Source organism: Delphinapterus leucas, chromosome 1 (assembly GCF_059928025.1).
Source record: "Delphinapterus leucas isolate spDelLeu-1000000601 "Yukka" chromosome 1, BTC_Dleu_Yukka2, whole genome shotgun sequence".
NCBI lineage: Eukaryota > Metazoa > Chordata > Mammalia > Artiodactyla > Monodontidae > Delphinapterus > Delphinapterus leucas.
Genome location: NC_143129.1, coordinates 56115886 through 56131162, shown reverse-complemented (window position 1 = coordinate 56131162; position 15277 = coordinate 56115886). Strand labels below are relative to the sequence as shown.

Below are 15277 nucleotides of genomic sequence, written 5' to 3'. Positions count from 1 at the left end.
TTTTCACATCAATTCTAGAAATTGGTAAGTGTCAAACACCTTACCGATTACTAGTAATAGATCCTGAGTTGAAAATGGCCTTTATTGTTACTTCATTTTATGAGTGTTGATCACTAAGTAGTAAACTTTGCCCATGCTAAGGGCTCAGTCTGATGCCACTACTGGTATAAGATGGATATAACTTCCTAGTATACCTTAAGTCAGGACATAAAAGTGGCAGGAACTTAGATGTCATTATTTGTAATCCAGATATTTAGATCACATTGCAAAAAAAGACTATTATCTTTTTAAAATAAATTCTGTGACTAGTTCTATGCAGTTTAATCTGAAGTGCTTGAAAAAACCTGATTGTTTATGATATAATGTTGTAATGTACATCTGAGTCTTCAGATTTGTATACAATAGTATTTCTCTTATAAGACTCTTAAATGTCTCACTCATTAAATGACACCATTGTGTGATTCAGGGAGGAGGTGTGAGGAACAGTCTTTTTTTTTTTCTATATAATTTCCATGTGTAGTGAAATAAACAGTGTTTTTAAATGATACTTATTTTTATAAGATATGCATGACACTTACAATGAAATGTCTTTTTCATTATTTTGCTATGACTGGACATCTACTTTATGTGTATATATGTGTCTGAATTGTTGGGAAGAAAATAAGATTTAACTAGTTTCATTTCAGTTATTTTAAATATTTTAAGAACTTCCAAAGAAAGCTTACCGCAGAGTATATTTCTTTATAATTTTTCTCTCTCCTTTTATGTGATGTTAAGACATCAGCTGATGACTCACAATCAATTTAAAATGTTAAAATTCCACTTTGATTTTAATATGACTTAAAAACTATCAAACTACTATTAATAGCCAAGAGGAAGTACAGTTAAATATGGCTGTCTTGTCACCAGGAACTAAATCCTTGCAGAATGTCCAAAGTTCACTAACCAAAAGTTTTTCAACTTCCAGCTGCTTATCTTATCAAGAACAGGGTACCTTGAGATTTATTTGCAGTTTCAAATAGTGCAATTAGAAAGTGAAAACAGATAGGAAGACACCCACCCTCCCCATGGAGATTTAGGGGAAAAGAAAGGATGCAAATCACTAATAATTTTTTTCTGAAGCTCAAGTTTTAAATGTTAGATTGACTTTACATTGGTGCTTTTTATTAATAGTTACTGAGTTAACTTTATTTTTAAGTTAAATAAAAAGATTCTGTATCTCTTTTAGAAACTACATCTGACCAGAGTGACATTGAAGGTAGGATCAGAGCCCTGAAGGATGAGCTGCGGAAAAGAAAATCAGTTGTGGACCAACTGAAGAAGGAACAGAAAAAAAGGCAAAAGGAAAGACTGAAAGCCCAAGAAGCCAGTCTAATCAAACAATTGGAGGTTAGAAATAAGAAGAAAGGGGTTTAATTTCAAGGCTAATGTAAATGTGAACCCTGAAATGTTTTTAGTGTTTTTAATAAAGTAATGGATTAGAATTTTTCAATATTAATTTTGTACCACATTTTAACCTAACTTTAAAAAGAAATCTGAACAAACTCTTGCTTGAAAGATTAAATTAAATATTAAATTAAAATGTTAAATATTATAATATCAGGTATTAAAGTAAATAGTAAAAGTATTAAAATAAGTTTTTTTCTAAAGAAGAAAGATTAGGCCTATGAAAGAAAAATTGATATCTGTGTCCTCTAAAGCAAAGAACCATTAGATAAATAATCCGAGCTATTGGAACTGTTACTGCCTTTTTTTTTTTTTTTTAAAGCGGAGTGGTGTTTCATGCCACACGACTTATTAGTACGACTCTTTGTACTGTTTGAATGGCTCCTAAATAATAACTCTAAACTTGACTTTCCTTAACTCTAGCAACCTTCCCTGATCCTACCCCAGTCTGGAAACCTAGTTTTTATGTCTTCCTCATTCTGTTTTCTCCCATCCATTCAGTCACCAGATCCCACTGATACTTTTTTCATAAATCTTCTTGCTTGTCCCTTTCCATTCCTACTGCCATCAAGCTATTTGGGGCCCTTATGTCCTCTTGCCTCTGTTGTTTACATAGCCTCTTAAATGTCCCTGCCTCTGGTCGCTTCCCTATAGCTTACATGCATTCTGCCAGCCTAGTGTTCCTAAACACCACATTTGTTATAGAACCGGTCTGAACTTCCTGCTCATCATAAGAATCCCTTCTCATGGCCTGACCTGATCATTCAGCTTCTCTCCAGACACTTCCAGTAATAGCAAATTTCAGATTTTCAAGGCAGTTGGTTTCATCGGTTGGACTCGAGGTGCTCTAAGTGTTAGAAAGCTCTTTGTTATGCTTAGCCAGAATTTCTGTTCTTTTAATCATCCTTGTGTGGTAACACCAAACATGTGTCCTCCTACATTAATTAATCAGGTGCATATTTATGTGCTGGAAACTCAGCTAATTACTTTACACGTATTTTTCATTTTATCCTCAAAGTAACAAGGTGTAGATATTACTATCCCTCTTTTACAGATGAGGAAACTAAGTTTTAGTGAGATTAATGATATCCAGAGACACACAGCTCACATGTGTTAAAACTAGGATTTTAATCTAGCTCGAATTCCAAATTCTGTGCCCCTGCTGTTACACTACATTATCTTCCACATAGAAAATAGACCTGCTAACAGATCTGGAGAAGATAGACATTTACACAGGCACACAATACAGAGATGGGAATGGGAATTGTAACTTGCACATATGTTTAGAAGTAAGAAAAAGTGGTTAAGATTCAGTGGCCATGCTGAGAAGTTCATGTTGGAAAGTAGTGAGGAACAAAATTTAAAAATAAAGATCATGTTCAGGGCCTTAGAAACCAGACTGATAAGTTTGGACTTCATCCTATATAGGTCTGTAGTGTTCAACCTGACTATACATTAGAATTAACTGAGGAGATTTTTTGAAAAATACAAATATCCAGACTCACTTCCAGAGATTTTGATTTAATTGGTCTAGGGTGGGGCCCAGGACTTAAAAGTACTGCTATAGGTCATGTGGAGCCATTGAAAGCTAAATGAAATACTGTTAGATTGAATGGCATTGCCCAAAAAGTTCATTAATAGGTATGTCACCCGGAAGGATATCTAGAGAAGGATACAAAAGATCCATCTCATTCAACATTCTATTAAACGGTTTAAATAAAGGCAAAAGAAAGTTCTGTATTTAGATTTTACAATTATAGTATATGATAGAGAAATATATAATACATAGCAGTTCGTATGAAAAAAACCTTTTGGATTTTATTTGATCACATATTTAATAAATGAACGACACTCATATAAGTATAGCTTTCAGATCTGAGAAACCATTGTCCTTATGTATACCTAGCTAGCCAAATCATCTAGCTGTAGTATACGTTTAATACCAATGTTTATCAAAACATTGACAGTTCAGAGGAAGGTAACATAGACGGTGATAGTTATAAAACTAGTGATTTTAGCCTAAGTTTTAGGGAACTGCAGCAGTTGACAAACATCCATTTGCTCATTCACTCAGCCTTCTTTGAGCCAGACACTGTGAATAGGTACTGGACATATCGTGTTGAGCAAAACAGCTGTAGTCTTAAATGTGAGAGAAGTAAAAGTAGGGATTAATTTTAGCCTAGAAAACTGAGGAGGTTTTTCTAATAGAAGGAGGGCTTCCCTTAGATTTCATTCAAGTTAGAATTATAAATTAGTGAAGTTTTGTTTACAGAATGGCTAATGACTAAGAAATATTTTTGCAATTCTATATTATCATACTCCCAACCACTCCCTTCTCTCTCCTTGAAATTTGTATTCCTGAAGTGCTCACCCCTTAAGAAGCTTACTGCCATTGAAACTTAGTGTAAAGGCTAAACTTCTTAAAAATACCAGGAACGTATTAAGGCATCCTTTAAAGAATAATTATATAATTAGCTAAAGAAGTTTTTTAATGTGGCACGGCCTGAACTATTGCTTCAAAAGTATTAAATAAACTTCTGTAGACTGAGACTGTCATTTCCTAATTGATATTAGTATTACAATTATACAGCTTGCTTATACATAGACTATTTCAAGAAGGCTATACAAGTAACTGATTTTAGAACTCTGGGAAATAATACTGATGCAGGGAGAAAGAATTTTATATCTTTTTTACGGTTTGAATATTTTACCATAAAATATACTATTTTATAATTTAAGATAGTTTAAAAAATTCTGTGTAGTGACTCCTTTGATTTTTCTAAACTTAGTCATATGATGAATTCATTAAGAAAACTGAAGCCGAGCTTAGCCGAGATTTGGAAACATCACCAACAGCCAAGCCTCAGATTAAAACGCTCTCCTCAGCTTCTGAAAAACCCAAGATCAAGCCCCTTCCACTACACAGGTAGAAATTTTTGATAACTAACCTATATTCTGCCTTGTTTGAGAAAGGAATAAGGAAAGGTTTTGAGTAGAAGCTATCTTTTAGGTAACTGTGAAATTGTAGAAGTGAAAATATTGGTTTATATTTTCAGTTTCACTAAAGTAAATTTGTTATTTATGATATAATCACAAATAAAATTTATAATAAGATACAGATTTAAAAATATATTTTGAATCCTGAAATCTGATGGGAGCTGTAAAAATAGTACTCTCCAGCATTGCTATTATAGCATTGTAAGTTGGTATAGTTGTTTTGGAAAACAATTTGGCAATGTTTCAAAAGTCAAAAACAATCTGTAACTTTTGACTCAGTGATTCCACTTCTGAAAATCTAGCTTGAGAAAATATGGGCTATCAAAAATATCTATTTACATGAATATGTTTATCATAACATCTTTTATATTATGTTTATAACATAAACACTGGAAGCAGCCTTTATGTCCAGAACTGGTGAATAGCCCAGTAAATGATGGTTCTTTCCAGGGATAGAATATTATGCAATCAGTGAATACAAATACAGAAGATACAAAGTAGCACTATTAGAATATATAATATGGTATATAAGAAAGTCAGGTAGTAATATTTAAACTAAATTTTGAGTGAGTAGAGGTTATATAGGTAAGTGGGACTGAGAAAGAGGGGATATTTCAGAGAGAAGGGCACTCATGAGTGACCAGAAGCAACAGAGAGCTTGGCATTATCATGGAAGCTGAACATCATAGGATGTAGCTGGAGTTAGGAGAAGAGACTGGAAAAATAAAAAACAAATTGTGATAACCTTGTACTCACGCATTCTTAGTAGTTTCTAATTTACTTTTTTAGAAGATGTGACGCTGTTAAATTTTTTTTTAAAGCATATTTTAGGATATTTTTTAGAAATATTTTAGAAATGTTTTTTAGAAATGTTATAGAGGCTCATTACAATTAATTTAGCATTACCTGGGTTTGAATCCTGACTCCAGTACCAGCTAGCTTTTTAATTTGGGGCAAGTTATTTAACCTGTCTGTGTTTCAATTTTGTAATAGGGATTTAGATCCCTGTACCAACACCTGAGTAATAAACTTGTTATGAGAGTTAAAAGACTTAACTTAGAACAGGGCCTAGCACACAATTAGCACTATGTATTAGTTGTTATTATTATTGCTACTAGAATATTGAGGGAAGTGGTAAAAAGAAAAAAGTTTAAATCGTATCATACCTAACTATCCCAAAACAACAAATGTCAACAATTAGATATATTTCCATCTAGGATTTTTTTTTTTTTTTTTTTGCGTTACGCGGACCTCTCTCTGTTGTGGCCTCTCCCATTGCGGAGCACAGGCTCCGGACGCGCAGGCTCAGCGACCATGGCTCACGGGCCTAGCCGCTCCGCGGCATGTGGGATCTTCCCAGACTGGGGCATGAACCCGTGTCCCCTGCATCAGCAGGCGAACTCTCAACTACTGCACCACCAGGGAAGCCCCATCTAGGATTTTTTATGCTTAGGTTTTGTGTGTAATTTTGTTACTTATACATTTTTCCTTTATATTACATTATACATAAGTTTTATTTTAATTTCTACAATCCATTGAATGGTTTTATAGTTTTATTAACAAGAGAATGGTAGAATCAGATTTCTGTTTAGAGAAATCTTTCTGACTACAATATGAAGGAAAGATAGAAAGGGGTAAGTTTAGAAGCAGGGATAACAGTAGTCTAAGCCAGCCCTCAGATAATCCACTGTAATAAGAATAGAAAATAGGAGATCGATTTTAGGAATTTTTAAGAAGTATACTTTACAAATTAAAGTGCTAGATAGGGAAGCAGGAAAAAGCTGGATGACTCCCGTGTTTCTCTTAAATAGTAGCTTGTTGGGTCAAAGTTCCACTAACCTAAATGGAAAATTAGGTGTTCTTCGGTGGGAGTCTTATGATTTTGGTTTTAAAATGTTAATTTTGAGGTACCTGTAGTTCATCTAAGTGGAATTATCCAGGAAAGATGTTAGCTTTTTAATTTGGGGTGATCAGCATATAGATGGTGGTTGAAGCTATAAATATAACAACATTTGGGTGAAAAAGGTATGCAAATTCAGAGAGAATAAAAGGGAGCCAAGTACTAAATATGATAAAATAGCAACATTTAAGGGGGTTATAAAGAAGTAGGAGTAGAAGCCAAATATTATAACTTAGCAAATAAAAAGAAAGCAAGAAAATGAAGATGGTGAATGTCAACTTAAAGCATGAAAGAGGACAGTAGCACCAGGTGGAGGAATAAAGAATTGAGGGGGAAAAGTCTGCTCAGTATTCTTTAACAACCTAAATGGGAAAAGAATTTTTAAAAGAATAGATATATGTATAACTGAATCACTTTGCTGTATACCTGAAACTAACACAACATTGTAAGTCAACTACAGTCCAATATAAAATAAAAACCTTAAAAAACAAGGAAAAAAAAAGATCGGGGGGGTGGGATTTTTTTGAGGCTTGAGGCATACATATAAGCTGAGGGGGAAAAAGTCACCAGAATGAAGGACTAAAGATTGTAGGAAAAAGAATGGACAGTTGAAGAGTACCATCAATGAGGCTGTGGAAATGTATGGGATTTGGGGCAGAAAGAAGTTTGAACAAGTGTGAGAGATACACCTTTTTCTTCCTTGCAGACAGGAGGAAAGGCAGTTGGGATGGCTGTGAATATAGATAAATTTGTAGGTAAAAAGGATGAAGATAAGAAGGGTCATGCTGATGGCCTCTGTTTCTCTCATTAAAAGAGGCAAGATCATCTACTGAGTGTGATGAAGGCCACAAATAGACTTGGTGGAAGTGGCAAAGGTTGGAATACTTCTACGAAGAAGAAAAAAGAAGCAGTTGTCTAAGAATTGACTGCTTTTTGTTACCAGTTATTACAGTATCAGCAATACATTTATTTCTGTTTATTAATTTTTCTACTTTAGATCTGAAACAGCAAAGAATTGGAAATCACTGACAGAGTCAGAACGTTCCAGAGGATCCCTGGAGTCTATTGCTGAACATGTTGGTATGTAACTAGAAAAAATAATCACATAGTATCTACATAGACTAAAGATTATACAAGTGCCTACAAAATTCCACCTCTACAGCTTTTTGGTTAAAAAGTGAATTTCTTAAAGTTAATAGATTATTTAATATTTTAAGTTACTTTTATATTTTAAAGTGATTTGTTGGTTATGCCTAAGTTATGTGAATCAGTCTTTATTGTCCCAATAACTGATGAAAACTTAGGCATAAAGACATTAATCCAAAATGGCTGAGTGTATCGTCAGTATCTAAATTCTCCCTTAATCAGATTTTGTATCTGATTATATATATTTTCAGCCTATGCTGTTTCTCAGTGTAAGTAGTTACATACATTTTTTTTCAATTTAATCCAAAGAAAGATAAGAACTATTGAAAATAAAGTGTAATTCAATGAGGAAATAAAACTGAGACATGAAAAAGCCTACCTAGTAACAATGACAAAACAGAGATTTGAACTTAAAACTTTTAATTCGTGGTTTGTTAGTTCATCAAACCTTATTTTCTTCTTATTTTGCAATTTTAGTTCTTAAAGTGCTATAGTTGCAGAAATAATTGATTTTTTTTTCCTTTTTTACATTCAGGAGGTTAGTTGAAGTCCCTGCATTTGTCCTTCCTTCATTGCTTTTGTTTTCAAAGAATATATGTAATATCCATCATACAATTCTGTTTTTGCATGATTTGAGGATTAACATTTCCATAAACTTTGATCCATTTTTCTTTACTTTGTAAGTTGACAACACTTAAAAAATTTTACCAAACTTTAAATTTTCAGTCATTTTTTAAATGTTCTGTTTATTGTTGGTACAGTATATTCTCTTAAAGGAAAAACTTACCTTATACTGTAACCTGTAAAACAGGTCCTATTTATTGACCAGAGCTTTTTCTCACCAATATTTAGCTTTTATTTAAACTTTGGTTCCAGAAATTGAATTAGATAATTTTGATGTGATCTTTTTTTTCCCTTTAAGATGCTGCATTGGCAGGTTCTGAGAGATCAGTGTCAGAAAGGTCTTTATCTGCATATGCAAAGAGAATGATTGAATTGGACAGTCGAACAGAAGAGCACTTTCAGACTTCTTCTCCAATTCTCAGATCATCAAGGAGAACCAGAGCAGACTCTGGAGATTCTCTAGAAAATGTCCCTTCATTACCTCTTCTCAAAGAATTAACTGCCTCTAATAGAATTCTTGATGTGTCAGATGCCAAGGTTGAAAAAGAATCTAGTCAAAAATCAGAAATACACGAAGTAGAATATGCAAAATTGGAGGAGAGTGCAATTGAAGATGCCTATTCTAAACAATCTAGGAAGCCTGATGTCTTCCTGAAACTAGACCTGGAACAGGGAGATTCATCTGAAATTCTTTCAAGGAAAGATCTTTCTTTAGATTCTATAAATGTTCAGAAAGACTTAGTTAGATTAGCCATTGAAAATCTTCATAAAAAAGAGTCAAAAGAGAGACAGTCAGATCAAGATATGGGTCATAGTGCAAACATCCAATCAGAAAAAGATACTCACATACAAAAGAATATAAAGGGCAGAGACTCATCTTGGTCAGAACATCTTTTTGCATGTAAAGAGATATCATACTCTGAAGATTTTGAAGTATCTTCTTTCAAGAAAGACATTTCAGCTGAATTGTACAAAGATGACTTTGAGGTGACATCTTTGTTGTCACTCAGGAAAGACTCTCAGTCTTGCAGAGAGAAGTCACAGGCAACAAGGATCTCTAGAAGTAGAGCCACTAGCTTTGGTAGTGATGATGAAATCAGTGAGTGCCTCAGTGAGAAAAGCCTTTCTATTCATAGCAATGTCCATTCTGAAAGGCTATTAGAACTCAAGTCCCCCACTGAGCTTATGAAAAGTAAGGAGCGCAGTGATGTAGAGCATGAACAGAGACTTACTGAATCCCCTTCCTTAGCTTCAGCTTCTCTTGCAGATGAGTTACTTGATTTCCACATCGGTGATAGGGTGTTGATTGGCAATGTTCAGCCAGGAACTCTTCGATTCAAAGGTGTGACTAGTTTTGCTAAAGGATTTTGGGCTGGAGTGGAGTTGGATAAACCTGAAGGAAATAACAGTGGAACATATGATGGCATTGTATACTTTGTGTGCAAAGAGAAGCATGGGATTTTTGCTCCTCCTCAAAAAATATCTCACATTTCAGAAAACTTTGATGACTATGTAGACATAAATGAAGATGAAGACTCTTATTCAGATGAACAATATCAATACTATAATCAAGAACAAAAAGATACAGAGGGTCCCAAGTTTGACAGAGAAAAGGATGCGATTGAGTGTTTTTATAAGGAATCTCAACCTAGTATGCATGACACAGAAGCCTCAGTTGACAGAAGCCTTAAAATAGAAACAGACAATATACAGGACATTTCTGGAGTACTTGAAGCCCATATTCACCAGCAGAATTCAGTGGATTCACTGATTTCTTCAAAGGAAAACAAAGACCTTGTTTCTGGTGCCACGGAAAAGGTTTCCACTGCTGTAGAAGGCGATACTTTAGATAATACCTTTTCTGAAGAATTAAGGAAGCAACAGCAGTTTACCGAAAAGGAAGAGAACCTATATCCAGAAGTTTCAGAAAAGCTTTCTACCCCACTTCTGGACCTTTTAGCAAGAGAAAAGAACCAATTGGAAGCCCAGCTAAGGTCACCACCAAGTGAGGAAAAAAAGTCAAAGGAACAACTAGAAACAGTCAGCTTACTGACAGATAGTTTACTAAAAGTCTTTGTGAAGGACACAGTCAATCAACTACAACAAATCAAAAAAGCTAGGAATGAGAAAATCCAGCTTAGCAATCAAGAGCTTCTTGTTGATGATCAAAAGAAAGTACCACCCCAAGGCCTATCCCAGAATCTTGAGGAACAGTCACCAGGTGTTCCAGGTTGCTTCTTAAGGTCTGAATTGGAAGATGAGAAAGAAGAGATTTCCTCACCAGATATGTGTCCTAGACCTGTAAGTATTTTGTCTAGAGAAAATGTCAATTAACCTTGCCTTTATAGTACATTTTAATTCTGTAGCTCCTGATAGGTTTTTTGGTGATGTGTTAATTGTTAAATAAAGATCACTTCACTAGTTTGTAAAGGCCATGTAGCTGTTTTTCTGTCTGAAGTATAATTGTCCTCTATTATGTCATGAGTGGTCACTATAGAGTTGTCATAAACACTGGCAGGTTTATGCTGGGTTGAAAACCCCTGTATACTGTCCACAGATTAGATTCCTTTCCGGATTCACTGAATAAATTTATTCCGTGGAGATTTCCATTGGTTCTCAACCCAGTTCTTTTTTGGCTATGAAATTATTTGTTCACATATCTACTCAGTCATAGTTGCCTTGCAGAAATTACCAGTTGTGATGTTGACTCTGGTAAAACTGAAATGTATCCATTATGACATAGACCATCAACTTATTTAGGTTGCCCATGGACAATTGAACAGCAGTAATGAATTTGAGTAACTTGAGCTAGATAATCACCAAAGGTGAGAATTTTATATCTCATTTCCATATCTCAGAAGCAAAACAGTTCTTCAGAAACAGAATAATGATGATACAAAAAGGAAAAAATGATCAATAAACATTTTATTAAAATCAGTTGTAAGGCTTATGTGAGCAGAATTACAGGAAACAGGATAGTTTTTTCTTAAATTGTTCATTAGTAGCCACCATATTGTTTCTGTCTTGCTTATTTATAGAGAAATAGTGAATATACAAATCATATATTTGCTTTGTCTTTAAAAAAAAAAGCCCAAACTTGTTAAGTGATCTGAGGTTACTAAATGGTGCTCTGTTTGAATGGTTCCATTTCTGTAGGAGAGTCCAGTATTTGGTGCCAGTGGGCAGGAAGAGCTTGCTAAGAGACTTGCTGAACTTGAGATTAGCCGGGAGTTCCTGAGCGTGTTAGGAGATGATCAAGACTGGTTTGATGAAGACTTTGGTTTGAGCTCTTCTCACAAGATACAAAAGAATAAGGCAGAAGAAACAATTGTACCTCTAATGGCAGAACCTAAGGGAGCTCTACAAAAGCCATGTGAAACATTATTGGCAGTCCCACATACTGCGGAGGAAGTAGAAATTCTTGTACACAATGCAGCAGAAGAACTTTGGAATTGGAAAGAATTAGGTCATGATCTTCACAGCATCAGTATTCCTACAAAACTGCTTGGCTGTGCCAGTAAGGGCCTAGATATAGAAAGCACTAGTAAAAGGGTGTACAAACAGGTATGTAACATGGAAGGATAATTCTAATTTTTAAACTTCTCTCTGTTGTCTGAAATTTGGATTCTTAGCCATTTTAATTTGTTTATTTTTCTCTATCAAGGCGGTTTTTGATTTAACAAAAGAGATTTTTGAAGAAATATTTGCCGAGGATCCCAACTTGAATCAGCCTGTCTGGATGAAGCCATGTAGAATCAACTCTAGTTATTTCCGACGAGTGAAAAATCCAAATAACCTTGATGAAATCAAGGTAAACTGAAAAGTGTAGAGTATCTCCTTTTTTGATTTGCTCTTCATTTGTACAGATCTGTAAATGTCATAAAAGCAAGTATTATTATTATTATCTTCTATATTATTCACCATTCTGTCCTCAAGGCCTGTCCCGTAGTAGGTATTCAGTAAATATTTGTTGATGCGTTCAGTCCATGAGCAGTAGAGGGATGAGGGTGAGAGGGATTCCCAAATCCTCAACTTTTTGCAGAACAAATATATATATATATATATATATATATATAATAATATTTAAGAAAAAAAATCAGCAAATATTCAGGGAGATAAATTATTGCAATTCATAGGAGTTTTAGGTGAGTTTTTAATGACTTAGAGATAGATATAATATTCTAAAAGTACATGAAAACATGTCATATATCAAACATGCCAACCCTAGACACATAGATGTTAACTTTCCATCTTTGATTTTGGAGGTTTCAGATTGTTTACGTAGTTTTGAAATATGTGGGAGAGTAATGTGATATACAAAAAGTATTACTTGTTGTCTAAGAAGCCCCTGAAAAGATTAAGTGCCCTTAAGAAAAGATTAAGCTACGAGGACTCTCAACAAACCAACTTTAAAATCACATTGGTGGAGAGAGGGGGAAAGATGGCGGAAGAGTAAGATGTGGAGATCACATTCCTCCCCACAGATACACCAGAAATACATCTACATGTGGAACAACTCCTACAGAGCACCTACTGAACGCTGGCAGAAGATCTCAGACCTCCCAAAAGGCAAGAAACTCCCCACATACCTGGGTAGGGCAAAAGAAAAAAGAATAAACAGAGACAAAAGAATAGAGACAGGACCTGCACCAGTGGGAGGGAGCCATGAAGGAGGAAAGGTTTCCACACACCAGAAGCCCCTTCGCGGGCGGAGACTGCGGGTGGCGGATGGTGGGGAGCTTTGGAGCCGAGGAGGAGAGCGCAGCCACAGGGGTGCGGAGGCCAAAGCGGAGAGATTCCCGCACAGAGGATCGGTGCCGACCAGCCCGAGAGGCTTGTCAGCTCAAGCAGGGGCGGGCGGGGCTGGGAGTTGAGGCTCGGGCTTCGGTCGGAGCGCCAGGAGAGGACTGGCGGTGTGAACACAGCCTGAAGGGGCTAGTGCACCACGGCTAGCTGGGAGGGAGTCCAGGAAAAAGTCTGGACCTGCCAAAGACGCAAGAGACTTTTTCTTCCCTCTTTGTTTCCCGGTGCGTGAGGAGAGGGGATTAAGAGCACTGCCTAAAGGAGCTCCAGAGACGGGCGCAAGCCGCGGCTAACAGCACAGACCCCAGAGACGGGCATGAGACGCTAAGGCTGCTGCTGCCACCACCAGGAAGCCTGTGTGCAAGCACAGGTCACTCTCCACACCTCCCTTCCGGGGTGCCTGTGCAGCCCGCCACTGCCAGGGTTTCAGGATCCAGGGACAACTACCCCGGGAGAACGCACAGCGCGCCTCAGGCTGGTGCAAAGTCACGCTGCCCTCTGCTGCCACAGGCTCGCCCAGCACTCCGTACCCCTCCCTCCCGCCGGCCTGAGTGAGACAGAGCCCCCAAATCAGCAGCTCCTTTAACCCCGTCCTGTCTGAGCAAAGAACAGACGCCCTCCAGTGACCTACATGCAGAGGCGGGGCCAAATCCAAAGCTGAACCCCGGGAGCTCTGCGAACAAAGAAGAGAAAGGGAAATCTCTCCCAGCAGCCTCAGTGGCAGCAGATTAAATCTCCACAATCAACTTGATGTACCTGCATCTGTGGAATACCTGAATGGACAACGAATCATCCCAAATTGAGGAGGTGGACTTTGAGAGCAAGATTTATTATTTTTTCCCCTTTTCCTCTTTTTGTGAGTGTGTATGTGTATGCTTCTGTGTGAGATTTTGTCTGTATAGCTTTGCTTTCACCATTTGTCCTAGGGTTCTATCCGTCCGTTTTTTGTTTTACTTTTTAAAAAAACTTTTTTTCTTAATAATTATTTTTTTATTTTAATAACTTTATTTTATTTTACCTTACTTTATTTTATTTTATCCTCTTTCTTTCTTTCTACTTTTTCTCCCCTTTATTCTAAGCCGTGTGGATGAAGGCTCTTGGTGCTGCAGCCAGGAGTCAGTGCTGTGCCTCTGAGGTGGGAGAGCCAACTTCAGGACACTGGTCCACAAGAGACCTCCCAGCTCCACGTAATATCAAACGGTGAAAATCTCCCAGAGATCTCCATCTCAACACCAACACCCAGCTTCACTCAACAACCAGCAAGCTACAGTGCTGGACACCCTATGCCAAACAACTAGCAAGAGAGGAACACAACCCCACCCATTAGCAGAGAGGCTGCCTAAAATCATAATAAGTCCACAGACACCCCAAAACACACCACCAGACGTGGACCTGCCCACCAGAAAGACAAGATCCAGCCTCATCCACCAGAACACAGGCACTAGTCCCCTCCACCAGGAAGCCTACGCAACCCACTGAACCAACTTTAGCCACTGGGGACAGACACCAAAAACAACGGAAACTATGAACCCTGCACAAAGGAGACCCCAAACACAGTAAGATAAGCAAAATGAGAAAACAGAAAAACACGCAGCAGATGAAAGAGCAAGATAAAAACCCACCAGACCCAACAAATGAAGAGGAAATAGGCAGTCTACCTGAAAAAGAATTCAGAATAATGATAGTAAAGATGATCCAAAATCTTGGAAATAGAATAGAGAAAATGCAAGAAACATTTAACAAGGACCTAGAAGAACTAAAGATGAAACTAGCAACGATGTACAACACAATAAATGAAATTAAAAATACTCTAGAAGGGAGCAATAGCAGAATAACTGAGGCAGAAGTATGGATAAGTGACCTGGAAGATAAAATAGTGGAAATAACTACTGCAGAGCAGAATAAAGAAAAAGGAATGAAAAGAACTGAGGACAGTCTCAGAGACCTCTGGGACAACATTAAAAGCACCAACATTCTAATTATAGGGGTTCCAGAAGAAGAAGAGAAAAAGAAAGAGACTGAGAAAATATTTGAAGAGATTATAGTTGAAAACTTCCCTAATATGGGAAAGGAAATAGTTAATCAAGTCCAGGAAGCACAGAGAGTCCCATACAGGATAAATCCAAGGAGAAATATGCCAAGACACATATTAATCAAACTGTCAAAAATTAAATACAAAGAAAACATATTAAAAGCACCAACAGAAAAACAACAAATAACACACGAGGGAATCCCCATAAGGTTAACAGCTGATCTCTCAGCAGAAACTCTGCAAGCTAGAACGGACTGGCAAGACATATTTAAAGTGATGAAGGAGAAAAACCTACAACCAAAATTACTCTACCCAGCAAGGATCTCACT

General features: G+C 36.7%; 1 protein-coding gene across 10 annotated transcripts in view; it reads left to right on the top strand.

Annotated features, from left to right (window-relative positions):
• CEP350 (centrosomal protein 350) overlaps positions 1 to 15277 on the top strand; it is a 137116-nt gene that overhangs the window by 105663 nt on the left and 16176 nt on the right. For 9 of the 10 annotated variants that reach the window (XR_016392984.1, XM_089910505.1, XM_089910501.1 and 6 more), the window contains 6 exons: positions 1229 to 1389; positions 4236 to 4372; positions 7341 to 7423; positions 8412 to 10414; positions 11270 to 11677; positions 11778 to 11924. Coding sequence is in view for 8 of the 10 variants with exons in the window: in XM_089910505.1 (XP_089766631.1) it covers positions 1229 to 1389; positions 4236 to 4372; positions 7341 to 7423; positions 8412 to 10414; positions 11270 to 11677; positions 11778 to 11924 (2939 nt within the window). In the remaining 2 variants the exon portion in view is untranslated. Of the gene's footprint in view, positions 1 to 1228; positions 1390 to 4235; positions 4373 to 7340; positions 7424 to 8411; positions 10415 to 11269; positions 11678 to 11777; positions 11925 to 12597; positions 12683 to 15277 lie in introns of all 10 variants that reach the window. The other variant, XR_016392990.1, reaches the window with a different exon arrangement.